Source organism: Bos grunniens, chromosome 13, assembly GCF_055505025.1.
Source record: "Bos grunniens cultivar Pamir isolate PY7600 chromosome 13, Bosgru_T2T1.0, whole genome shotgun sequence".
NCBI classification, from domain to species: domain Eukaryota; kingdom Metazoa; phylum Chordata; class Mammalia; order Artiodactyla; family Bovidae; genus Bos; species Bos grunniens.
In genome coordinates, this window is record NC_141177.1 from 71,784,571 (window position 1) to 71,812,366 (window position 27,796).

At 40.7% G+C, this 27,796-nt stretch overlaps 1 protein-coding gene across 1 annotated transcript in view; it reads left to right on the top strand.

Moving 5' to 3' along the window:
- Positions 1 to 269: 269 nt before the first annotated feature.
- CDC123 (cell division cycle 123) overlaps positions 270 to 27,796 on the top strand; it is a 46,195-nt gene continuing 18,668 nt past the window's right edge. The window contains exons 1-6 of the mRNA XM_086334941.1: positions 270 to 416; positions 5,965 to 6,036; positions 10,174 to 10,231; positions 10,491 to 10,523; positions 17,405 to 17,500; positions 19,775 to 19,881. Coding sequence (XP_086191067.1) covers positions 343 to 416; positions 5,965 to 6,036; positions 10,174 to 10,231; positions 10,491 to 10,523; positions 17,405 to 17,500; positions 19,775 to 19,881 — 440 coding nt within the window. The 5' untranslated portion in view covers positions 270 to 342. The remainder of the gene's footprint in view (positions 417 to 5,964; positions 6,037 to 10,173; positions 10,232 to 10,490; positions 10,524 to 17,404; positions 17,501 to 19,774; positions 19,882 to 27,796) is intronic.

The following is a 27,796-nucleotide window of genomic DNA, read 5'->3' on the forward strand; positions in this document are numbered from 1 at the left end:
GGCAGAGTCCGCCGCTAGGCGACAAGGGCTGTGTTTCGCGACTTACAACCCTCTTCGGAACTCTTAACAGAATTCCTCTCCCGCGGCCAGAACTTTGTGGTGTGTGTACACTAAAAGCACGCCCAAGGTTCTTTTTCTCTGCCGTGTGTGTGTGTGTACACTAAAGGCACGCCCCAAGTTTCTTTTTCTCTGCTCCTTCCTCCTTGCCTCACAGACCGGAAGTGTCCTTAACCAAACCAGCTCGGCGGGCACTTCCGGGACGGGAGACCAGGGTTCCGGGAAGGTGTAGGGAGGAGAGGGAAAGGCAGCAGCGGCGGCGGCGGCGGCGGCGGCGGCTGGAGAATGAAGAAGGAGCATGTGTTGCACTGTCAGTTCTCCGCATGGTACCCGCTGTTCCGCAGCCTCACTATCAAGAGGTGAGACTGGAGGTTACGCCGGAGCAGTGGGCAAAAGGGGACTGCAACATTTGGGGTGAATCCCAGCTCCATCAAAAACGAAACAAAACAAAACACTGCAGGCCCGGATGGGAGCACCAGGGCCAGATTTCGACTTCCCAGTGGTCTTTTAGAGTCGGGAGAGGAATGAAGTCGATCCATGTTTGCCGTGCGTCGTGTTGTGCGTCAGGGAGGGTGCTGGGCAGGTAGGAGGGCGACGTCGTCGCTCAGTGAAGGTCAGAGGCGGGCTGAGGAGCAGGTGAAGCTAGTTCAGGCTTGGGAGTTCACCATTCCTGCCTTTAGAATTGCAAGTGGGGGAAGGTGATCAGCGAACTGGGTAGTCTGGACTTCTCTATTGACTAACCCGCCGGAGGGTGGGGGCTTAATAGCTTTTGGTCCCTGTCAAATGAGAACAGTGAGACCCAGCCTCAAATTCTATTGTGAAGCTCCAGTATGATAGTGTCAGTGGAAAGCCTCAGTAGAGTATACTGATGCGAAGAGCCGACTCCTTGGAAAAAGACCCAGACGCTGGGAAAGAGTGAAGGCAAAAGGAGAAGACAGGGCTGCAGAGGATGAGATGGTTCGATAGCATCACTGACTCAATGGCATGAGTTTGAGCAAAGTCCAGGAGACAGTGAAGGACGGGGAGGCCTGGCATGCTGCAGTCCATAGGGTCCCACAGATACGACTTAGCGACTGAACATAACAGCAGCACATGTATTGTTAGGGAACGAAGCCATCTGGAAGAGGAGTGGAACAGTATTTGTTTTCTAGTTCTCTGGCCCACAACAAGGAATCCATGCCCTGTTTGCGGGGCAAGCAGAGGATTAACTGTTTTCATCCTTCACCCGGTCATTCAAGGTAATGTAGGCAAGGCAGCTAGGAAAACATCCCCAAATGTTCAAAAGCAGTTGTGACATCTGGAGTGTGATGCAAGCGTAGGCTTTCCCATGCTAAGGTGAGTAGCTCAAAGACCTGCGTATCTGTGGGGAGGACTTTATGTCTTTTGCCCTGTCCCCCCTTTGGCTCTAGATTACTACTAATCAGATAGCAACCCTTCCTTCCTTTTTATTTTGGGTGGAGAGTGTGAATACAGAGAGGGAAACTTCAGATCCTGAGTGTTTGGAAGAACATAAGGAGGGTATTCATAAGATAGTTCTTTTCCATCCTGTTATTCATACATGGAATGGGCTCCCAAGTTATCCAGGGTGTGATGGAGGTTAGAGCAGCTGGAAGGAAGATAAGCTTTGCATTTGAAGATGGTTGAAGTAGCACTAAAACAAGGAAGAGCTTCGACAGCAGCAGTGGACGTTATCTTCCTACGTGATGTACCAGTCCTCCATTATCTTGCATAATTGAACTAGGCCTAGGGTCTGAGATGATGCTAGAGTTACTTATGTCATGTTGGTGTGACAGAAGGTATTTTTGTGAACCGGTCAGACATTTTCACACACAGTTCACTCAGAAGTGTCTTGTATTTTGTGTGCAGACACCTTTTGTCAACTCAAAGAAATTTTTCTCTGCTTCAGCAGTGAAGTATAATGGTTAAGAATTGGACTTTAGAGTCAAGACCATCTGTCTGCCTTGGGAATTTTGGTTCCACCAGCATCTTGTGAAAATGGCTTAATCTCTGTAAGCCCCATCTGGAAAATTGAGAAAATAATAGGATTGTCATGAGAATTAAATGAGATAAAGCGTTAAAAATGCTTGGCACTCTTTTTGACATAAACACACAAAAAGCTGCTTGTTTTTAATGTTTTTGATTTAACCAAAGCTTAAAATAGTTTTAGTTCACTTAAAATATGTGCCATTCATATGAAGCTGGGAGTGAAAAGTAAACCAAGGAGGGGGATTTTCTTGCCAGTTCACAACTGAGCTGTGTTGCCTGAGAATATTCTGTGTCTTTGCCCTGTAACTCTAGCCTACTTAGTCCTGTGTAACATTGCTGGAACGCAGCGTGTGGTACGATGTCCCTCTACGGCCCAGGTCATTCTGGTGGAGTTGTTAGGCTTGTCGTTGTCATTGTCAACTTTAATGCCAAGAGACCATGTTCTGGTTATTGACTCAGCCTTATTATTCGGCATTTATTAATCATGGTTCAGAAATGATTATGCAGGTAAAAATACAGAATCTTTTTTTTTTGACACGTCCTAGAACTTTGACTCAGGACTTCCCTGGTGGTTCAGACAGTGAAGCATCAGCCTGCAATGCAGGAGACCCAGGTTCTATCCCTGGGTTGGGAAGATTCCCCTGGAGAAGGAAATAGCAACCCACTCCAGTACTCTTGCCTGGAAAATCCTATGGCGGGAGGAACCTGGTAGGCTACAGTCCATGGGGTCGCAAAGAGTTGGACACGACTGAGCGACTTCACTTTCCCTTTCACTTTACAGATAAGTAGCTAGGTGACTTTGGGTCATCCACTCTACCTTTCTAAGTGTTTCTTTCCTCAAACATGAAAGTTATGAATAATCTCCTAAAGGCTTTTTTAACCTCCATTCCATTTGAGTGACTTGTCTGTGTGTATAGAATTATATCGACTTGATGGAATAGGTCATTACATTTTTTACATCTTTCAGTTGGGCCTCATGGATTCTTTTTTCTTTTAAAATTTTATGTATTTATTTATTTTTGGCTGTGTTAGGTCTTCGTTTCTGCACCAGCTTTTCTCTGGCTGCAGTGCGCGGGCTTCTCATTGTGGTGGCCTCACGTGTTGCGGAGCACAGACTCCAGAGGGCCTGGACTTCAGTAGCTGCGCCTCCCGGGCTCTAGAGCGTGGGCTCAGTAGTTGTGGCTCTGGGGCTTAGTTGCTCCACGGCATATGGGATCTTCCTAGACCAAGGATCGAGGCCCTGTCTCCTGCATTGGCAGGTGGACTCTTTACCACTGAGCCACTAGGGAAGCCCCAGCCCTCATGGATTCTTGGCTGCATAGTGAATTTTAGTGACAAAAAATATTTAAGTTCTTTTCCAACAGTTGGGTTAAGTATGCCAGGTCATGGCTTGTTTATGGCCTCAGTTGCTCAGGCACGGTTCCTTTTTCTTGAGAGTTTTGGTGGTGTTTGATACATCTGTACTGGTACAGCACTTACATTGTACTTGAGGTTTTTTTTTTTTCCTTTTCCCACTCCTAGACATTGAGTTCTTAACAAAGTCATCTAGGATTCCTCCATGACTAACGTGACATAATTCAGGGTCACATCATTAGGGCGACTTTAGAACTGTGAACGCAGGACGCAGGGACTCATGAGAACTGTCAGTGTGGGCTCATACCCGTAAGACCTGTAGACCCTCCTGCTGCTGCTGCTAAGTTGCTTCAGTCGTGTCTGACTCTGTGCGACCCCAGAGACGGCAGCCCACCAGGCTCCCCCATCCCTGAGATTCTCCAGGCAAGAACACTGGAGTGGCTTGCCATTTCCTTCTCCAGTGCATGAAAGTGAAAAGTCAAAGTGAAGTCGCTCAGTCATGTCCGACTCCTAGTGACCCCATGGACTGTGGCCTACCAGGCTCCTCTGTCCATGGGATTTTCCAGGCAAGAGTACTGGAGTGGGGTGCCATTGCCTTCTCCGGCAGACCCTCCAGAAAGGACAAATATGCAGAGAATTCACAATGGAATCAAACAGTAAATAGATGTTTTGAATCCAGTCAACGGGTGATGCAGCCCAGGGGGAATGAGACCTGAGAAATAGCATAACTCAGAAACTAGGGACGTGGCCTCTGAAATCACCCACGGACTCAGAGATGTCACTGACATAGAAAAGGGCTCTCTCTGCTCTCATCGTGGTCAGGAAAATCACCCTACGTGTCTGGGAATGGACATTTCTGCCGATACTTCTCAGTCTCAGGCCCCTGAGGAGGTAAACTTCAGATTCTCTTGTGAAGGTCATGTCCGATTCTGTTGGAATGACAGTGTTGGGTGAGTATTTTAACCCCAGGAAGAGCTAGAATTAAATATAGAGGTGATGAAATCATCCAGACTTGGAATTTTTCCCTGTTAACTTTAACATCCTAAAGAATTTGCCATTTTGAGGACAGTTTGTATATATGTAATAGATTAGCCTTGTGTTTCTAATTTAATTTGTGTAATTGGTTTAGAATTGTGATACATTAAAATACATAAAAAATTTTTAAGTGTTTAAACAGTGTTGGAACGTTTGCAAGAACCTTAGATTCACTATACTTAACAGTTTAATTCACTGGTTTTATAAGAGTTAAATACTTGAAAAGCTTTATCTGTAATTAGACAATTGACATATTTTAAAAGAAAGTTGAATAGATTATTTTATAATAGAGTTAAAAAAATTTTTTTTTCTTTTGGCCATACTACATGGCTTGTGGTATCTTAGTTCCCTGACCAGGGATTGAACCCAAGTCCATGATGGTGAAAGCCCAAGTCTTAGCTATTAGACCACTAGGGAATTCCCTAGAGTTAAAAAAAATTTAAAGCAACTTTTAAATTTCAAAGGCTCACTTGAAATTGGTTAAAATTTAGCAGCTTTACAAATAGAATAGTAAGATTTGTTAGTTGAACTTAAAAGCCTGAAGAAGAAGTAGGCTTTTGAATGTGAAATTGTAACTTTGAGAAATCAGATGTTAATTTCTAAAACTGAAGTAGCCCATGAGTAATCTTTCCTGTGTGCCAAAACCAACTGTCATGTTACAGAAAATAAATAAATGAAGCATACTCTTATGAGTCAATGATGGTCTCTCTGAACGTAGGCTGCCATCGTTTTCAGTTTTTAAAAAATACATGCCTTACAAGCAAAGTAAGAACATTGTTTTTAGATATCTGTGCCAGAATTTTTTGATGATGATTTATCACTACAGAGTAAAAAAAACAAATTATCCCATCCGTTTTTCAAGTGATATCAAGTATGGCTTTGCCATCCCTTAATTATGGTTGTCTGAAAACAGTTCACCTGAAGCGTGCCCAGGTAAGCAGCCGTGTACTCTAGAGATGAGGTGAACAGGATGCCATCACAGTACATCCCAGCGCACTGTGGATTTTCGACCTTACACTCCCATTGCCAACCAAAGGTGCCCAGATCTTAAGCCTGCTTCCACCCTGTATCTTAGCCAGGTGCTGTTGATCTTCTGATTCGTTTGGTGATTTCCTGTGTTGCTGCAAATACCTGCAGGGCCTCCAATTTCTTAAAGGCACATAACCCTTGTACTCAGAATCTTTTTGAGCTTGTTGCCTTCATTCTGTGATTTCAGTCGAGTTCTTTGGATTTAGCTGTTTTCGGGATTTTTTTTGTTTTGTTTTATTTTTGTTGTTGTTTATTTATTTTTTTTTAACCTCAAAGTCAATAGGGATAATTATATGCACCTAATTTAGTTTATTGCAACATTTATTCATATTATTTTAATTTCTAGTCTACGGCTGCCAAATGTCCATTATTAACATTTCCCACTTCATATTAAAGGGAGCAAGTAATTCAGAAATTGAGTTTGGAACTTTTTCTCTCTGCTTATGGTTGGTCTTTTAAAATGATGCCTTTTTTTGGTATGTGCATTTTTTTTTTTTTTTTTAGTGTCATTCTTCCACTTCCTCAGAATGTGAAGGATTATTTACTCGATGATGGAACTCTGGTGGTTTCAGGAAGGTAAGGCATGTCAGAAAAACATTCTTTAAATTTTAGCATAAGGAAATGTAATGATTCAACCTCAACAATTAACGTGTAAAGTAAGTACATTAGCTTTGGCCCCATTCTCTCCTTTTTTTCTCTCTAGTTAAAATTATGTGCTGATCTTTGTCCTATATTCCTTGTTAACGCTCAGTTGATAAGATTTTCAAAATTGAACACGTCTTCTGCTAATAATTACAATCTGTAAAATTGAGTAATTCCTTTCTTCTCTTCCTGTAGAAAATGGGTATGGTTACTATTCCTCTTGTTCAAGTAGTTCTTCTGTATATAAAGGAAAGTACCATGCTTCAGTCTTTTTAGTACAAACTTGGAAAAGTTTAAGAATCATGTACTTTAATGACATTCCTATTTTTTCATTCAGATCTCTGCTCAGAAGTCATGTTATCTAAGTGTTCATCCTTCAGTTTCCTTTGTAAAGTAGCTTAATGGTAACCTTTGCTGATATGTCACTCTCTTTTATGGAATTCTAGGTTGGATATAATTTTCTCTTAGAATTATTAAAAAAATTTTTTTATCAAGCTAAAATACACATAAAATTTACCACATTAACAATTTTTAAGTGTACAGTTCAGTGGTATTAAGTACAGTTACAATGTTGCAGCCATCACTGTGATCCATCTAGAGAACTCTTGTTATCTTGTAAAACTGAAACTCTGTACCCTCTAAACACTCACTCCCCGACCCGCCTTCCACCAGCTCCTGATAACCGACATTCTGCTTTTGGTGTCTATGATTTTAACTGCTGGACATACCTCACAGAAGGGGAATCATGCAGTATTCAGCTTTATTGCACTTAGCGTAATGTCCCCGATGTTCATCCATGTTACAGCACATGTGAGAATCACCTTCCTTAAGGCTAAATACCACTCCATTGTATGGTTTACCACATTTTGGTGCATCTGTTTTTTTCTCCTGACCTCACTTAATTTTTCTGCATAACCCTTATTTCCCTCCATCTTTGTTTAGTCATCCTGTTACAATGCAGTCTTCATGAGAGCAGAGACTTGGGCAGGTGTGTTCCCAGCCCTTGGAACAGTGCCTGATAAAACAGGTGCTTGATGAACATTTCTTAGGTAAATGAACTTAGAAGTATAATTAAAATTGTGTGTGTTTTACAGTAACACTAATTTTACCATTTTGTTGTTTAGTCACTGAGTCGCATCCGACTCTTGTGACACCATGGACTGTAGCCTGCCAGGCTCCTCTGTCCATGGGATTTCCCAGGTAAGAATACTGGAGTGGGTTGCATTTCCTTCTCCAGGGGATCTTCCTGACCAGGGATCGAACCCACATCTCCTGCATTGGCAGGTGGATTTTCAACCACTGAGCCACCAGGGAAGCCCAATTTTACCATATATATATATTATATATATATATATTTTTCTGGTCTGATGGATCTTCTGTTTAGCTTCCTGGATTATAATTCTGTTTCTGGTATTCTCAACCTGGTAATAACCTGAAAATTATTAGTTTAGAGCCTCACTGATGTGGAATAATTGCAGGATAAAGCAACAGAATAGATAGGCGAGTCTCAACTTTGGGATATTTACAGACACGACTTTATTATTTTCCAATATAGAACACGTAATAAGCCTACAAAATGGGAATGTAAAGAAAATGCTTCCTGACATTAGAGAGTCCTGAGCAGATGTCAGTACTCTGAGCTTGTGGAAGAGCTCCTACAGTGTATTTCATTGGCCAGATGTGTCTCTCTGTCTGGAGAGTCCTTGGTTTCTGACCCAGGCTTCTACTGTCTTCTGCCAGATTCCATGGCACCGTGGCAGGCTAACTTGTTAGCTTGCAAGTGGGGTGAAATCTCGGAGCCTCCCTAATGCTCAACACTGGGCGAGTCTTCTGCTGGTCCTTCTGAGGTCACTGCTCAGTTGAGGTCAACTACTACTCCTGTAGTTGTTTGGTGGCTCGACCTAACTGGATGGTTTTAGGATGGCCTCACTCCGGTCTGGCAGTGAATGCTGCCTGTCAGCTGGGCTTCTCTTTCCGTCTGATTTCTCATTCTCAGACTCCACTCCTTTATGTGGTGGTAGTAGCATTCAAAAAACGTGGGCAAGGAAGCTGTAAAGGCTTTGACACCAAGGCTTAGGGCACGTGGTGCCCTTGTGCTGCATTGCTGGTCCCAGTGAGCCTTGAAGCCAGTTTGAATTAAAGGGGTGGGGAAGTGAGTGCTGTGTCTTGATGGGAAGGGTGGCATGTCAAGACTACAGACAGCATGTCAGGATGGGGAGAGTTGTGGCCGTCCGTGAACATCATCTAAGGCTCTTGTTGTCTTTCCCATTCGTTGTCACATGTACTTGGTGTGGGCGCTTTCATTCTAGAGACTTTATTTTTTGGTTTTAGAACTTTAAAAAATATTGTATCTTTGATAATTTCCTCTTATTTTTTTGCTTCTCTTTAGATGTTATAACTGCCAGGTTAATTCTCTGAATTTTATCATTTCTTCTCTATTGTTGTTGTTGTCTTAGTTCTATTTTATGGAAAATTTCCCTAATCTTGCCACTCATTCTATTGAGTTTTTAAATTTCAGCTACCATGTTTTTCCTTTTATACAAGTTCAGTCTTGTCCTTTCTCATGAATGCAATATCTTCTTTTATCTTTGAAGATATTTGTGATTTTAAAAAATATTTTTCATTTGTTTCCTTTACTGTCTTTATTCTGTCCATGTACTTTTCCTCCTTTTAAAAAACTCTTTTCTCATCTTGGAGCCTTTTATAGGCCTTCTAATGATTGTAGGCCTTTATTCATATTTAAGAGTGAGGGGCACACACACACAGAAACTTTGTGTACTAGTGTGGGGCTTGTTGACTAAGAGTGCCAGCAATCAACAGGAATCGATAGCAGATTCCCAGATGGCAGTTATCTATAAGTCTTTCCTCTGGAATTGTCCAGCATCTCCAGAGACAAGTCCTCTAATCTGTCTATATCAGGGAGCAGAGAAGGAAGAAGGGGACTAGAGGTCTCACTGTGAGTGTGACTTCCGCTTGTTACTTTGTTGTTTTGTGGCATTTCACCCCCATATTCATTTGGGGCATTATGCGCCTTACCCTCTGGTCCATGGAGGGTGAGTTGCTGGGATGTGCCAGGTGAGGAAGACTGGACGTGTCTTCCCGCCCCTGTATGGGCTGTACACGCATCACCCCTTTCAGAGCGGAGCCGTGGGCCCATCGTGTATGACGGCCCCAGGGGTAGCCTGTGGCTCACCGGGTTACCCCCTCACTGGCTTTCTGTTTTCCAGACTTCTGTTGCCTCTTTGCAGCTGTCTCTCTCTGGTCCTTTTTGCCCTTGTGATCTTTTAAATCACTTCAGTAGCATTTCAAGAGGGAACCTAGGGGTGGATAAGTGTCCATGATTAACCTGAAGCCTCATCCTTCCTTTCTCTTGTAGTTTCTTGGTACAGATCCTCTGCTGGTTGCTATTCTGGTTAGTGCTTATTTTTCAATGACGTAATCGAGTTCTTTGTGGCCAGTGGTTTGTGGTTGAGTGCTGAGAAGCGGCGGGGGCAGTGTCCTCTCTCTGAGGTCTTTCAGCCTCTGCTTTGCCCACAGCCAGGGGTGAGGATTGGCTGCTAGAGGCCCTTTTCAGCCCCTGCTTCGCTCACTGACTCTTTCTGAGACAGCCTGTTGACCATGTCTTTCTCTCCCCCGTGCCCTCCAGCAGTGCCCATCCCGACCCAGGGTGATTCCTGCTGGCAGCCCGCACGTACTGTCTTCACTGTAAACAGAAGATGCCCGGCTGTGCCCGCAGGGTGTCCATCAGCCGCCTGAACTTACTCCCCCGACAGCTCCTGCTGTGTCTCCCTGGTCTTTGGCAGCACTTTCTCTGGTCGAGATTCAGAGCTGGTTCTTAGTGTCCTCTGGGGCAGAGTTTGAGATTTTCTTTCCCCTGTTGCTAGTGATTTCTGAGAAGAAGACAGGACGTTTTTATTCGACGGTCTCTTACTGAACGTTCACTCTTGTTAATTTCAGGTTGGTTTTTATTAGTTTCTTCTTACATGTATATGAACACTCAGCACATCTGTAATCATGACTGCCTGGCACCAAGGCTTTCTCACACTCAGTTTTTGTTTTATGTTCTTCCAGGGAAGATCCGCCTGCACGTTCTCAGCCAGACAGTGATGATGAAGCCGAAGAAATACAGGTTGGTTCAAAATACTATAACCTGTTCCATAGACTGTCCTAATTGAAATGATCTCTGAAATGGTTCTGGCTTAAAGATCTTAGCGTACATTCAATAAAGTCAGAAATTCCATGGAAACCTAAGTACACATGGATGTGTACTTTGTGTTCAGGAAAAGCTATCTCCTGTGTGTGTGTCGTTTTTAGATGGAGCACTGCTTTTTGGAAGCCAGGAACACTGTCCACATTAACATTCTCTTTCTGTCCTCCTTCCCCTGCAGTGGTCGGACGACGAGAACACGGCCACGCTTACGGTAAGAGCAGCGCGGTCTCAGGACTGCCCAGTGCCGTCCCATGGGGTGCTTCTGGGTTTCAACGCAGATCACTCTAAATTCCCATTTAGTCACCATTTTAAGCTTTTATTTATTATTTTGAAAAATAACTTAAATCGCTGTTGTTAGGCAAACTTCAATAGATAAATTAATAACGTGTGTGTGTATTTATCAAACTCTGCTTAGTTCTAAAAATGACACAGTGATGTCATGGTAGGAATGAACAGATGAACGGACCTAGTGCCCTGATTATGGTGTCTAAATACTGGTTTCCACTAAAAGGAGTTGAAGCTCCTTGGAGAAATTCAAGACTGGGGGTGGGAAGGTAAAGAAGAGCCTGTAGGAATTTGTGCCAGAAAGTAAGAATGATGCGGACATGGTGCAGAGGACCCGGAAGCCAGCTCAATGGGCTCCCACTGGCCACATATGTGAACATCATAACAAAACAACGATAATAATGGACTAGCATTCGAACCCATGGTCCCATACTGACATAAACAAATGATTAAATTCAACAAATGAAACAGAAGGGAAAGCCTTTCTCTATAGTAGAAAATTCGACACCAACTAATAATTGAGAAAGAATGATAGAAATCAGCATTTACAGCCATTCTAGTAATAATGAGATAGATGTTAAAACTTGTGGGTGACTATTCAATAAGGATATTTGAGTCTTCTCAAAGTATGTCCACCAAAATTACTTGAAAGAAAGTGAAAGCATTAGTCACTCAGTCATGTCTGACTCTTTTAAGACCCCATGGACTGTAGCGCACCAGGCTTCTCTGCCCATGGAATTCTCCAGGCACGAATACTGGAGTGGGTTGCCATTCCATTCTCCACGGGATCTTCCCGACCCAGGGATTAAACCTTGGTCTCCTTCATTGGGAGATTCTTTACCAGAATCTTTACCATCTCAGATTCTTTACCATCTGAGCTACCAGGGAAACCAAAATTACTTACTAGTTACAAAGAGAAAAATAGCATCTTCCAGTGGAAAGCAGCATAAGCAAAGTTAACCTTGTCAGTGATGGGACAGACCTCTATCGCCTGCCTCCTTGTATGAGGCTCAGAGGACACATCACCTGCCAGCCGTGCACAGCCTGAATCCAGTCATGAGGAAATAGCCGGCAAACTCAGCGTTTTGGAAATTACACAGAGTGACTGCCCCAGGCTCTTGCAAATGGTCAGAGTCATGAAAGATAAGAGCAACAGAGAGAGGAAATGTTACAGATGAAAGGAGATTAAAGGGACATGACAAGTTAATGCAATGCATGATTCTAGATTGGGTCCTAGGCCAGAAGAAAATATTCCATCTTTCTTCTGCTGTAAAAGACATTATCAGGACAGTGAGCACAAACTGAATAAGACCCATAGATGAAATAGTGATGTTATATCCATGTTACTCCCTGGTTTTGATAATTTGCCTAGGTTACATGAAGTGCTGTGTGTAAAGGGGCATCATGACTTCTCCTTACTATGGAAGGTGTATGTGTTTTATACACGCTCCAGCATAGCTGTATACAGAAAGGGAGTTGCAGAGGGAGAATGATACAGGAGTGTGGTAGAATGCCTGCATGAAGAGTGTATAGAAAATTTTGGTTAAATGCTTCTTGTAAATGCTTCTGAAAGTCTGAAATTATTTCAAAATGGAAAAATAATTTAAAAGTGATTGGGTTTCACTGGGCTGAACCAGATGTTGTTGGTTAGGTGAGCTTTCAGGGCAGAAGAGCACACACCCAATGATAATAGTGCAGCTACAGAGAAGCCCAATTTAAAATGCAATCAGATAATCAAGATGGCTAAATTTCAGACACGATGGTGAATTTGAAAGGGCAGGTTGCCAAAAGTATACATATCAAATAACAGCAGTTACGTTAAAATTTTTAAATATTTTGTATTATGGGCAGACGCACGCACTGTAAGTATAGAATCATGACTATAGAAGATTGTGACCAGTCTTGTAATGATGGCTGCCTGTGGCGAGAAGAAAGGACTAGGGAGGAGAGCAGGGAGGTTAGGAGTTTCTTGAGGATCTGTGATGTTCTTTCCTTAAGAAATTTAAAGATCTGGATCAAGCATATCAAATTGTTGAATGTATGGATCAGGGTATATATTTTTTATATGTTTAAAACATTTATTTGATGATTAAAAATTTTTAAAGAAATACTCTTTCTGAATAAGTATGATACCGTAGGGCTGTGGTGGGTAAAGTAGAAAAGATAGGCGAGTTTGGATCATAAAAGTCCACGGATGTGATTTAAACTGCAGATTTCATCCCACTTAAAGCATGAACCTTTTCTTAGACACGGAGAAAGCAATGGCAACCTACTCCAGTACTCTTGTCTAGAAAATCCCATGGACGGAGGAGCCTGGTAGGCTGCAGTCCATGGGGTCGTGAAGAGTCGGACACGAATGAATGACTTCACTTTCACTTTTTACTTTCACACATTGGAGAAGGAAATGGCAACCCACTCCAGTGTTCTTGCCTGGAGAATCCCAGGGATGGGGGAGCCTGGTGGGCTGCTATCTATGGGGTCGCACAGAGTCAGACACGACTGAAGTGACTTAGCAGCAGCAGAGTTTCTTAGACAACTAAGGAGTTAGGTGTATTTAAAATCAACTCATTGTGCTATGAGCTTAAAAGAATCCTATTACTAGCTAAATCTGTTAAAAAATCATTTTCAGGAAAAGGTGGAATCATGACTTAACACACGTTGAAGGCTTTAACTCACGAGGGAACCAGGCAGACGTTATAACTGGCTCAAAAGAGAACTCAAAGGACACGCATTTATAGATTAGGACTATGTAAATATGTATTGTATTTACATAAAAAATGGATATGTAAACAAGGCAAAGCTGGTTATGTGTCCCTCAAGGGGGGACAGAAGACAGCTGGGTTTCTACCAGACAGAGTAGAATTTTCATGTCTGTAAGAAATACTGTTTTCACTTACCTATTATTTACCAAGTTGTAAAACATCTTGCAGACCCAGCTAGAATCAGGTAACAGAAAAGTGCTGTATGTATACAATACATAGTCTTCCACTGAAGCACAAATTTTTCTGTGCAATACATAAACTTTTTGTCATTTAAATTTATTTTAGGATCTTGATTGCGGGATTTCTTAAAGTTCTTAAGAAAATTCTTAAAGTTGAATAATTTGAGGATTTGAGGGGATTTATCACCTCTTTTAAAATGTAATACAGAATAGCCAGTATTTTATAGTAATTACAGTGAAGCGAAACCTCTAAAAAATTGTGAATCACTGTATTGTACACCTATAACTTATAATCCCAAAGAAAGGCAATGCCAAAGAATGCTCAAACTACCGCACAATTGCACTCATCTCACACGCTATCAAAGTAATGCTCAAAATTCTCCAAGCCAGGCTTCAGCAATACGTGACCCGTGAACTTCCAGATGTTCGAGCTGGTTTTAGAAAAGGCAGAGGAACCAGAGATCAAATTGCCAACATCCACTGGAAAAAGCAAGAGAGTTCCAGAAAAACATCTATTTCTGCTTTATTGACTATGCCAAAGCCTTTGACTATGTGGATCACAATAAACTGAAAAATTCTGAAAGAGATGGGAATACCAGACCACCTGACCTGCCTCTTGAGAAACCTATATACAGGTCAGGAAGCAACAGTTAGAACTGGACATGGAACAACAGACTGGTTCCAAATAGGAAAAGGAGTAAGTCAAGGCTGTATATTGTCACCCTGCTTATTGAACTTCTATGCAGAGTACATCATGAGAAACGCTGGGCTGGAAGAAGCACAAGCTGGAATCAAGATTGCCGGGAGAAATATCAGTAACCTCAGATATGCAGATGATACCACCCTTATGGCAGAAAGTGAAGAGGAACTAAAAAGCTTCTTGATGAAAGTGAAAGTGGAGAGTGAAAAAGTTGGCTTAAAGCTCAACATTCAGAAAACGAAGATCATGGCATCCGGTCCCATCACTTCATGGGAAATAGATGGGGAAACAGTGAAAACAGTGTCAGACTTTATTTTTTGGGGCTCCAAAATCACTGCAGATGGTGATTGCAGCCTTGAAATTAAAAGACACTCCTTGGAAGAAAAGTTATGACCAACCTAGATAGCATATTGAAAAGCAGAGACATTACTTTGCCAACAAAGGTCCGTCTAGGAAAGGCTACGGTTTTTCCAGTGGTCATGTATGGATGTGAGAGTTGGACTGTGAAGAACGCTGAGCACTGAAGAATTGATGCTTTTGAACTGTGGTGTTGGAGAAGACTCTTGAGAGTCCCTTGGACTGCAGGGAGATCCAACCAGTCCATTCTGAAGGAGATCAGTCCTGGGTGTTCTTTGGAAGGAATGATGCTAAAGCTGAAACTCCAATACTTTGGCTACCTCATTCGAAGAGTTGACTCATTGGAAAAGACTGTGATGCTGGGAGGGATTAGGGGCAGGAGGAGAAGGGGACGACAGAGGATGAGATGGCTGGATGGCATCACTGACTCGATGGACGTGAGTCTGGGTGAACTCCGGGAGTTGGTGATGGACAGGGAGGCCTGGCGTGCTGCAGTTCATTGGGTCCCAAAGAGTTGGACACTACTGAGCGACTGAACTGAACTGATAACTTATAAAGAAAAAATGTAATACAGAAATATAAAGCAGTCTTTATATGTGAAGTTCAATGGGAAAATGAAATTGTTTTGTCTTTGAAGATCAAATCCTTCATGTTTTAATATTTTTGTAACTGTGTCATTTATTGAAAATATAGCTAATGCAGGTCTTAGAGGAGTGTGTTTATAGATGAAGCTGGTTTGGTTGCCAAACCAGCATCTTCAGGGGATTCTAAAGAAATTTGCCTTAACAGAAAGCATAATTTCTTTTGCCGCGGAGAGGAGAATGGAAGATAAAGAAACTCAAGGCGGTTATTTGTTTTGAAAGCCTCTGAAAGGCATTAATTTCACGTATATAAGCTGAAGAAGGAGAAGGCAATTGTAACCCCCTCCAGTACTATTGCCTGGAAAATCCCATGGACGGAGGAGCCTGGTAGGCTGCAGTCCATGGGGTCGCTAAGAGTTGGACACGACTGAGCGACTTCACTTTTCACTTTCATGCATTGGAGAAGGAAATGGCAACCTACTCCAGTATTCTTGCCTGGAGAATCCCGGGGATGGGGGAGCCTGGTGGGCTGCCGTCTATGGGGTCGAACAGAGTCGGACACAACTGAAGCGACTTAGCAGTAGCAGCAGTACCAACAAGCTGAAGAAGACATGCAGAAGATGGAGATGGTAGCGCACTGTCAAATTAAGTAACTAAAAGACACTTCAGACCTCCGGAGGTCGAGTATATCTGCAGCAGTCACATGCGTCTGCAGCAGAAAGAAAGGAAGTACAACCTGCCCATTTTTTTAACTTTCACGTTTTGGTCTGTTTCTCAGCCTTGAGTCACAGTTTTTTGTCATAACTGGGCTAGATCTTGGGAATCAGTATAAGCCTTTGTTTTCTTTTGGTGTTTGTTTGTTTAGGATGACTGAATAACAAGTCATCCTAAAACTTCATGACTTGAAACAATAATAATCATTTTAAAAAGTTTTAAAATAATTTTTTAAAGGTTCTCCTCCATTTAGTTATTACAAAAAATGCCTTCTTCCTCATGTTGTACAATAATATATCCTTGTAGTCTTACACCCAATAGTTTGTACCTCCCACTCCTTTAGCTTATTCTGAAGTGAAGTGAAAGTGAAAGTTAGTTGCACAGTCATGTCGGACTCTTTGGGATCCCAGGGACTGTACCCCACCAGGCTCCTCTGTCCATGGGATTCTCTAGGCAAGAATACTGGAGTGGGTTGCCATTTTCTTCTCCAGGGGATCTTCCCAACCCAGGGATCAAACCCTGGTCTCCTGTATTGCAGGCAGATTCTTTACCAGCTGAGCTACTAGAGAAGCCCATTAGCTTGTTGTAGACCTATTCTAGTTTTTTCCCACTTAGGGAAGAGCTCGTCATGATGGGACTTTCAGTATTTGCAGTTGTCCACTAGGGGGCAGCAGATATAAAGGGCTAAAATGACTGCAACGCATCAGCGTTTTTTTGTATTCTTGCTCTCCTGCAGGCCCCACTTCCATCCCTCTTTCTCTCCTTTTCTCCACTTTTTGTCCCCGTGCTCCTGATGGTGACAGAAGACTCGAGGAAGAGCATAATCGTAATGACGTTTACGTCCCATCAGAAATAAGTATTTCTGCTTATTTCCTGGTTGAAACAGCACAATGTTTTGGTTACTTGCTGATATAAAATAATCATTTTTAAATCAACCAAAAAAGAAAGAACATTTTAATTTCACCAAGGTCCTATTTTTGAGTTTTGTTTATATTAAAACCTGTCTGGAAATAGCCATGTTTAAATGCAGTTAGCCACATGATTGATTTCTCGTTTTTGAAGCCTTTTGGGGGTAAGTTCTTTTCCTGCAAATGGAGAGGCTTCTGGTCCTTTAAATGTGAGGTATTACTTCTGAGAACTGGAGTCTGTGCACAGGTGATACTCCATCATCTCTTTTCATTTAATAGGCACTGGTTTTATGTCGGTGTTAGAGAACCGTTCGTTCGTTTTCTCACATCCCCAGGTGCCTTGAAAGATCAGCAGTCTCCGTAGCTTTGTGGGGCTTGATCGTTCTGGACAACGTCATCTGAGCGCTTGTTATTCTTTTCCCTTCCTGACGAATGTTATCTGATCATTGAGTTTATTTGGCTGAGTTCAGAAATTCTAATAGTAATTTTTATTCTAAATTATTTTTAATACCCTAAAGTGTTAAACTTTGAGTTTTTTAATCTTGTTTTCTATATTTATCGTGCTGATACTGACTTGCCCAAATGATTTCTTCCTTCTCTCTGTAGGCACCAGAATTTCCTGAGTTCACCACGAAAGTCCAGGAAGCGATCAATTCCCTGGGGGGCAGTGTATTTCCTAAGCTTAACTGGAGTGCCCCAAGGGTAGGAGCATGTCTGTAAATCTCTCACTGTGTGGATATTGTCTTGTGATTCCATTTCATTTATATCCCCACGAAGGTCTAATTATATTCCTAATTCTAGGGAAAATATCATGGAATTTATTTTTGCTTTCCTCCTGTTATTTATTTTCCTGATTTGGCAATGCATTTATTTCCCTGGGCCTGTGAAATACTTTGTATTTTGCCAGCTGACAGCTTCAGCCTCTTGTGTTGCTCATTACACTAGAAATCTCAGAAAATGTTCCTCTGCCCTTTTCAAAACTTCAGCTCTTCAGTTTGACAGAGAAATTTTTCTCTATTGAAAAGTAATAAAAATTAGAATGTTGCAGGATCTAGAAATAGAGTGGTTTGACAAATGAACTGACGTTTTCTTAAATTGTGTTTTATTGCTTCAACATTGCATTGATAAGATTTTTTAAGTTAAGATCTAGGGAAATTCATCATTTTTTCTATTCCAGTAGAAAACAATTTAATGTCAGCAAAGCTCATTGAAGGATTCAAGACGTATCTGTGTTTTCGAAAACCATCTTTGTGTGCTTTTATGTTTTCTTATTCTAACATGAATGATAAATTGTACTTAATCTTTTATTTTTACTTGTTGAAATTAGTGGCATATATACATAGTTTAAGTTTCTGAACGCTTGCTATAAAAGTCAGCCGGTCCTGACACCGGTTTTTGTTCACGGTTTCCCACTGCTCGGAGGCGACTGCATGCGTATATTTTAGTACCACCTTTTGTTATTTTCCTCAATGTCTCTATTCTTCCATCTTAAGCATTTGTTACCAGCTTTCTGCTTTAGGACAGAAAGGTTCAGCACCTTTTCATCTCTTACTCTCACTGCTCTGTGTTGTAGTTCACTGTCCTCACACAGGACTAGCACACCTTGATTCCATCAGTATTCACTGTGCTTTGTCGCTCAGTCGTGTCCGACTCTCTGCAACCCCTTGGACTGTAGCCCACCAGGCTCCTCCGTCCATGGAACTTTCCAGGCAAGAATACTGGAGTGTGTTGCCGTTTCCTTCTCCAGGGGATCGTCCCAAGCCAGGGATCGAACCCTCACCTCCTGCACTGGCAGGTGAATTCCTTGCCTCTGAGCCACCAGGGAAGCTGTTTCTCATATTGCATTTTTGCAAACATTGCATACACATCTATAAAGTGTGTGTTGCTTATGTTTTCTTATTCAACATTTTGTCTTCCTTAGGCTTAATAATTGTCTTATTTATTCAGTTGCATGGTTTTCTGTGTATATATACTGTTGTTTCAGTGGCGTTAAATCTTTGTGTTCAGTATATCATCTTTAACCAAAGTTCATCATCTTTTTTCATTGGGAGAAAATTTAAAGAAGTTATTATTAAAAAAAATTATTAGAACTCATTTTTAGTTTATCTATGAGCAGTAAATTGGGTCATTGTTGACAGCTGATCTTTGACGGCTTGAGGCTTTCCAGTTAAGATGGGTAGATTATTTGTGATTTTAAGTTATTCCTTTGTTCATTTATTTTTTACTTATTGAGTGTCAACTATGTACCACTGCTTCCTTTCATGCAGTGTGGATAACTGGACATTTTTGTTTTGCAGTCATCAGTTTTCTCAAAATTACATTACTGTCCTGTGTCTGATCTATGGGAGAAGTGTATTTCCTAAAATAACTTATTCTGTCATTTTTAGGCTTGTTTCACTGAGGTTTGTGTCTCTTATGTCTGCTGTTCTTACTTTTTTTTTCCTTTGGTTCATACGTTTGAGACTTGCACCATTTAAAATTGGAACGGTTGAGAATATGTCGTCTCCTCTCTCCCAGCTTTGATGGACATGAGTCTTAACTGCTGCAGTCATCAAACTTCAGTGTTGCAGCTGTCTCTCTCCAGAAATAGAAAGAGAGAAAGGCTCTCTGTTTTCTTAGTAGCTGATCAGGATGTTTCTTTCTACCTGGATCTTCTTGCTGAAGTGTCAGCGTTTCTGATGTCTATCCCCTTCTTTCATCATCAGTGAGGTGGACACAGGGCAGTGTCTTGGGCCTAAGCTGCAAGACGAGGACCTGAACATCTCAGCTCAAAACTGTCTGTCATGCAACAGTGACCTTATTCTTTGTTTAGAAGCGTCGCTTGACACTTGACAGTATAGCTAAAATTTCTTACCTGATTTTTTTCTTCAAACCCTTGAAGTTACATGCATTATTGATTTTGCATATAGGCTATGAACTTCATTCATAGCAGCTAACTTGGAATATATACTAAGCAGCACATGCTTTATTCTTTAGGATGCCTACTGGATAGCAATGAACAGTTCTCTGAAATGTAAAACCCTCAGCGACATCTTCCTACTGTTCAAGAGTTCTGATTTCATCACTCGTGACTTCACCCAGCCGTAAGTATGTCTCTTGTTCTCTTACATCAGTAGTTTTCAGTGCTTGTGAATTGTGCTACAGATGAAATTCCTTTAGTTCTAGTGCTGTTGTACATGACAGATCCACATAACAAGGCTGTTTCATTTTCTGAAATGATCTAATAAAGCAAACCTTTCTTTTCTATTGACAGCAAATGCTATACAGTGAATATCCCTAGATACCAAGGGCTTTCTGAATTCTTCCCAGTAAATATGATGGTAATGTTTTTCTTATTATAAGGCCAATATATGCTTATCATAGAAAAATAAAAGCAGGAACTATAGCTAAACAAAAACAGGAAGAAAGCGGATTCATGATCTCAGCACAGTTGGTTTTATGTAATACTTCCAGAATTCTGTCTTTGCATAGGTTTAATATAGATACACCTGTCTCTAACTGTATTCCAGTTTTTACAACACAAATGGGATCATATAATTCATATTGCTTACTAGGCTGTTTTTACACTCAGTAATATATATAAAAAATCTTTATGTCATTAAATATTAAATGCATCATTACTTTAAACTTGCTTCAGAGTATTCCACTGGACAGCTGTAGCATCATTTATTTCACTGGTTCTCTCTTCTTATGTCCTTATATACAGTGAGTATCCTTGAGCTAAATCTTTGTGTGCTTTTCTGATTTTTTCCTTGGGATAAATTCTTGGACATGGGAAATTCCCTGGTGATCCAGTGGTTAGGACTCTGTGCTCTCACTGCCAAGGGCTGAGATTCAATCCCTGGTCAGGGAATTAAAATCCCACAAGGCATGTGCTTTGGCCAAAAGAAAAAAATTCCTAGACATGAACTTGCATTTTCTCCCCTCTGCCAGTTACTCTATAGCTAATCTTCATTGGAGGCAGACTGGACACCTGCACTGCTGAGCTGTAGCTCATCCCTTCATACTTCTGTTCTGTCCTCAAACAGCAGTTATTCTAGATTTCTTGCCTACCTCATTTTTAAACCCCAAATCTCAACTAAACTAATCTTTAATCTCTAAGATAAAGCATATCAGAAAATCTAGAAACTAAGTAGATACACAGATGAACATATTGTGTGTGCCTGCCACATCTTCCCTAGTTCAGTTTGCTAATTCATCCCGTTAGCCTCAGATCTTTTTTGAAGAGCAGCCTGGCTTGGAAAAAAAACATTCCCTACAAGTCAGTTGTGCATCATCTTTTTTACGTCTGGTTCTGAAGCTCGGGCATATGGTTTTAGTACTATTAAAGAAAGCAAAGTTAAGTAATAATAAGTAAGTATGATCGTATTGCCAATTTATTATAAAAGGAGTTTAGCTGTATTGATTTTTCTGGTTCATTTACAGAAAAAACTTTATGTTATTGTGATATTTAGGTGTCGACCTTTTTTGGTTGTGTTGGCACAGGTGTGATAAGGTGTTTGTTTTGGGGGTGATGGGCAGCATTTTCATTCTGAAAGATACCCTCTGTTTAGAAGATGTTGTGGCTTTCAGGGTTTGGTTTTTTTTTTTTGCCATTGTAGAGCTTTTTGTCATCAACTGCTTTTGTAAAGAGGCCTTGTAATATATTGCATCAGAAATACTCTGTACCTGTTAATTCACTGGATATGGATTTTTATGCACATTTGCTATTAGTTACAATGAATATATAAGGACATCATTTCCTTTCCACAGAATATAAACCACTTTTAATGCTCTGTGGCTGATGGTGTTTAAAACCATCTTTGCAGTCCAGTGACCTACTGGCTTCCCTTAGCACACCTCTCCTTTTATCTTAGGCGAATTTAGCTGTGATTCCAGTGAAGGGTAGAAATACCAGTCATTTTGTGTTTTATGCTTTTTGACTTTTGCATGGGGAAGAGGTTAAATCAGCAGGTGCATTTGAGGCCCTGTGTTTGGAGTGTTTATCCGCAGAATACCATCCTTCTCCCTGTGTAAATAGTTTGGGTTGGCAGGACAGATACCAAGTGCTGAACTTTCAGACAGGCAGTACTTCCGGAAATCTTTGTCAGTCATCACTTGTGTAACAACTTGTAAGTCTTAATCAGTCTAGAAAAATCCCTATTGATTGGGTCAGTACAGATGAACTTTGGTCATAGAAGTCTTTCCAGATCCCTTAAAAATTAAAGAGTATAATCTTTAAGTAGGACAAGATCTTATCAGTGATTTAATTTGACCCTTTCATCATTTAGAAAGTTGAGGCCCAAAACTGTTCAGTAATTTATCCGTATAGTTCATAGAACCAAAACCAGAATGTAATTTCAATAATGTCATTCTAAATGTTCTCTGTGTTTTCATTTGATGAAGTTATAAATTCCTTCTTTTCTAAAATATTTCAAAGTAAAATATTATAGAATCTAAGAAGGAATATTATAGTATATGATTATATGTGTAGAATTATATAACATTATGAAAATTATGTAACATTACACTCTTTTGGAGCTTGCTTCAACAAAAGAAACAAGGATGTCATAGTTACATTTACAGGTTAACAGAAAGCCAACCAGAAAGAGTTCTCACACAGGGTTTTTAAAAAATACATTATTTAACGGGGAGTCTGGAGATGGAATATTTCAAGGGCTGTCAGCAGCTCGTCAGGGCCAGCAGGGACCAGGCTCTTTCAGCCTTTCCCTCTGTCACCTTGGCTTACTGGCCTGGTGTTTGGGTTTATCACCCAACATCACAGAATGGTTACAGGGTAGCTGCTGTCCTGCAGGTATGGTATGAAGATGACAATATCTTAATCGAAAATAGGAAGGGTGCTTCTGTTGCCTCTCATTCTTCTCTGTCTGTGAGCAAGTAAAGCAGTCTGGAACCTTCCCTGAGACTTCCTGATAGCTCACGGTCACACAGTTACTCAGCCTCATCCAGTTGTTGGCAGAGGGAACAGAGATGCCGTGATTGGTTTAATCAGAGTCATCTGGAGAATTTGGTAAAACACAGCTTGCTGGTCCCTCCCTCCCAAGTTTCCAATTCACTAGGCTGGGCTTGGGGCCCAAGAAAGTAATTTCTGACACGTTCCCAGGTGACACTGGCGCTGCAGGTGCAGGCCCGCAGCTCAAGGGCTTTGCGGTCAGCTGTACACGTGCGCCCTGGGGTGCCAGGGGACCACACGTCCTCAGCTGAACAACCGCAGTTCTGTTAGCAAGGAGGAAGGTTGGGAACAGCTAGAGGGTAGACGACCAGGACTGTCTGTCACCACTGTAATTGACATGGAATAGTAAGTACACTCTTATTTTTCCTGTTAGTCAGATGGTTACTGTGTACAAGAAGCTTTGAAAGTGGAAGTTGAAATGTGACACAGCATCATCTGTCACATTTTACTTGCTGAGTGAATTATTTGCCCAGATATAAACATTCTTTGTGATTAGGCTTGTTGAGTCAGAAAGCTGCTTTCACTAATTATTTTACTGATGGGGGTGTCACTTCAGTAGACCAAGGCAAGAAAGAAAAATCTGGTATTCAGTTGGCATGTAGAAGAAAGGGCTGAGTGAGTGAAAAAATTATTCCATTAATTGTTTCTCTGAGAAGGTCATGCATGACTAAGGAAGGAAGAGTTACTAGAGGTCAGGAAAGTTCACTTCTCTTAGTAATTTAAGCTCAGTTATAATCAGCATAATTTTTATACATTTTGTTCTTAAGATTATTGGAACTGGTTATTAACCCTAAAATTCAGCAGCAAATAGTTTCAGGAGTAAAACTTTCTGCCCAAGTTAGACTTAACAGAACCTATACCTTATAATTTTTTTAGGCCCATTTATTTAGGTGACAGCATATTAAAAAGCAGAGACATTACTTTGTCAACAAAGGTCCGTCTAGTCAAGGCTATGATTTTTCCAGTGGTCATGTATGGATGTGAGAGTTGGACTATAAAGAAAACTAAGTACAGAAGAATTAATGCTTTGAACTGTGGTGTTGGAGAAGACTCTTGAGAGTCCCTTGAACTGCAAGGAGATCCAACCAGTCCATTCTGAAGGAGATCAGTCCTGGGTATTCATTGGAAGGACTGATGTTGAAGCTGAAACTCCAGTACTTTGGCCACCTGGTGTGAAGAGCTGACTCATTTGAAAAGACTCTGATGTTGGGAAACATTGAGGGCAGGAGGAGAAGGGGACGACAGAGGATGAGATGGTTGGATGGCATCACCGACTCAATGGACATAAGTTTGGATAAACTCTGGGAGTTGGTGATGGATAGGGAGGCCTGGCATGCTATGGTTCATGGGGTCACAAAGAGTCAGACATGACTGAGTGACTGAACTGAACTGAACTGATTTAGGTGACAATTTTTCCACTTTATACCGCTTTTATTGTATTTTTTAATTTTATTGTATTTTTAAATTTTAAGTATGGCTGATTGACAATGTTAGATTGTTACAATTTTAGATAACATATTTTATCTCTTTTTGAAGAAGAATTTATGATAATTCCAATGAACACACCCAGTCTCCCTTAATTTAGTAACATTTTTTGTCTTTGCTTTCTACCACCAGTGTGACCCAAAGCAATGGCATCTCTGTACCTAAACTCTTATTTTGGATCCTGATGAGCAGTAAAGTCGTCAGCACTACCATTTTGGTGCTTAATTTTCCGTGGGTGCTATGTTTTTCTCTTTTATTTCTACCCTTGGCATAATTTTTTTTCCTGACATTCAAGGGTTGTTTTCTGCGACGTATAACGTTGTAATCTTCCGGTGTTTTAGGGAAGCTTACGAATGAGGATTGTGCCCCTAGTAAAATCGCTAGGTGGACTTCCACTTTAAAGTATTCGTGATTTTGTGTACTGCCACCCATAAAACTTTAGTGATGATGTCTTCTCTTATGAAAATAATCAAATTTTGATCTCAGCCAGTGGATTTAGTCAATACCTGAGTTGTCTAGAGTCAGTTCACACAGTTACTCTTCTCCCGGTTCACTGATTGTATGATTTCTCTTTCCTTCCTTCCTGCCACATTGACTGGCCTGCTCTAGAGAACTCACAGCATTTGACTAGTGTAACTGCAGAGCACTAGAGACAAAAGGAGTTCTTAAAAACAACCGGAGAGCAAAGGCAAATTTTGTAGAGAAACAGCAGTAGAACTGTCAGCAGATTTCTCGACAGGAAGCTTGTTTCATCAGTTCTTTCTCTGAGGGCCTGAGTGCTGGTGGGTGGAGAAGAAAGTAGAACACGTGCCTGGATTGTTTCTCCTTTATGTGGGACCCTGATCTGTCTGGACCCAGACTCATTTCAGGTCTAACTTGAGGAACTCTGTAACAGGTGCCCAGATTCCAAAGTGGTCACAAATGATTTCATGTTTTTTCATAATTCAGACAAATTTTCCAAGTGTTATTTACATGTATTGGTTAACACAGTGGAAGTGTTAGGTATATGACATATTTCTTGGCTTTTGCTCACAAATTTATAACATGTTATATAATTTTACATTATATACTGAGTTGGGATTTGAGAATTTACACTAGTTCTTACCATGACTTTTAAATTATGTTCATAGAGACAAAAGCTAAAGTAGATTGAACAATTCAATGTTTTTTCTCTGTAACTTGCTTTCCTTGAATCAGTGACTTGCTGTTATTTCTGGGGTCCTCCTTTTTTTTTTTTTTGCAAATATGAAACTTATTTTTGGAAATGAGAGAATCAGGGTTTTTTTCCCCTGTATTATAGATGCAAGTTTTTGGATCATCTATGTTCTTGGTTTAGTTAATTAAGGGAATAATACAGATATTTTTATATTTGGTATGATTGAAGATATTTTATTGTTTTTGTTAGGATACTGATGCTAGTATTGTTTCTTCTGTATTTCTGTTTGTATTGTTTCTTCTAGGAGTCTCAGTGTAGTAAGCAGCCTTGCTTGATTTAAGGATTTGTTTCTTTTCCTTTTTTCATTGGGACCTGTAATTTTTAGGTTGATAATTTATGTAAGGATTGTAAACATTCAGGTGTTGCTAATACTCCATCTTAATGGATTTTTACTTTTTACACCTACTTCTTCCAGAATATAAAAGGAATTTAGATATTCATAAGCAATATTTTTTACCGTTTTTCATATGAGCTCCTGAAAATGTTATTGCTGACCTTCACATTCGGTCTTAAATTAGATGGCTGCACACTTACTTCTCCTTTCAGAAATTGTACTTGGCCATCTGGTTAATCATCTTAATAAGAAAAAGCCTTGTACAGTAATCTGATGCAAACATATGTTCTCATGTTTACCTTCTGAAACTAGTCAAGGTTTTTAAATAATGTTAAATGTTAAACCAATCACCAGTTAAAAAATAATGTTACAGGATTGTAGGATGCAAACTTGTATTGAAATGTTAACTTATTTTAAAGTAACAAATGAGGAGTAACCAAAGGTTGAAATCAATATTTGTAGGAAAATAGAAGCATTAAAAAATTTAGATAATGAAGACTTGTATTTTGGAAGTGTTCCTTTTGGTTTTCTTGTAGAATTTTAAAAACAGGTATATTATAGAACCTTAATTTGTATGTGTGTGTGTTAGTAACTCAGTCATGTCCAACTCTTTGTGACCCCGTGAACTGTGGCCTACCAGGTTCCTCTCTGTCCATGGAATCCAGGCAAGAATACTGGAGTGGGTTGCCATTCCCTTCTCCAGGGGATCTTCCCAACCTAGGGGTCAAACCTGGGTTTCCCACATTGCAGGCAGATTTTTACCTTCTGAGCCACCTTAGAGAACCTTAATCCTACCTGTTCTTTATAAAGTAATGTATTAAGTACTATTCTCTGTTATTAGACTTATAAAAACCATTAACATGGTTAAAATCACATTTCAGAAATTAAAATGGTAGGATTTCCCTGGTGGTACGGTGGCTAAGACTCTGCACCCCCAATGCAGGGGGCCCAGATTTGATCCCTGATCAGGAAACTAGATCCCACATGCCACAGCTAAGAGGTCATATGCCACAACTAAAGATTCTGCTCGCTTCAAGTGAAAGATCCCACATGCTGCAATTCTAAGACCTGGCACAGCTAAATAAATAAATAATAACAATTTTTAGGACAATTAAAATGGTAGTAAGGGCTTTCTAAGACCAAGACCAAGACCATCCCCATGGAAAAGAAATGCAAAAAAGCAAAATGGCTGTCTGGGGAGGCCTTACAAATAGCTGTGAAAAGAAGAGAAGCGAAAAGCAAAGGAGAAAAGGAAAGATACAAACATCTGAATGCAGAGTTCCAAAGAACAGCAAGAAGAGATAAGAAAGCCTTCTTCAGCAATCAATGCAAAGAAATAGAGGAAAGCAGCAGAATGGGAAAGACTAGAGATCTCTTAAGGAAAATTAGAGATACCAAGGGAACATTTCATGCAAAGATGGGCTTGATAAAGGACAGAAATGGTATGGACCTAGCAGAAGCAGAAGATATTAAGAAGAGATGGCAAGAATACACAGAATAACTGTACAAAAAAGATCTTCACGACCCAGATAATCACGATGGTGTGATCACTGACCTAGAGCCAGACATCCTGGAATATGAAGTCAAGTGGGCCTTAGAAAGCATCACTATGAACAAAGCTAGTGGAGGTGATGGAATTCCAGTTGAGCTATTTCAAATCCTGGAAGATGATGCTGTGAAAGTGCTGCATTCAATATGCCAGCAAATTTGGAAAACTCAGCAGTGGCCACAGGACTGGAAAAGGTCAGTTTTCATTCCAATCCCAAAGAAAGGCAATGCCAAAGAATGCTCAAACTACGGCACAATTGCACTCATCTCACACGCTAGTAAAGTAATGCTCAAAATTCTCTAAGTCAGGCTTCAGCAATACATGATCCATGAACTTCCTGATGTTCAAACTAGTTTTAGAAAAGGCAGAGGAACCAGAGATCAAATTGCCAACATCCTCTGGATCATTGAAAAAGCAAGAGAGTTCCAGAAAAACATCTATTTCTGCTTTATTGATTATGC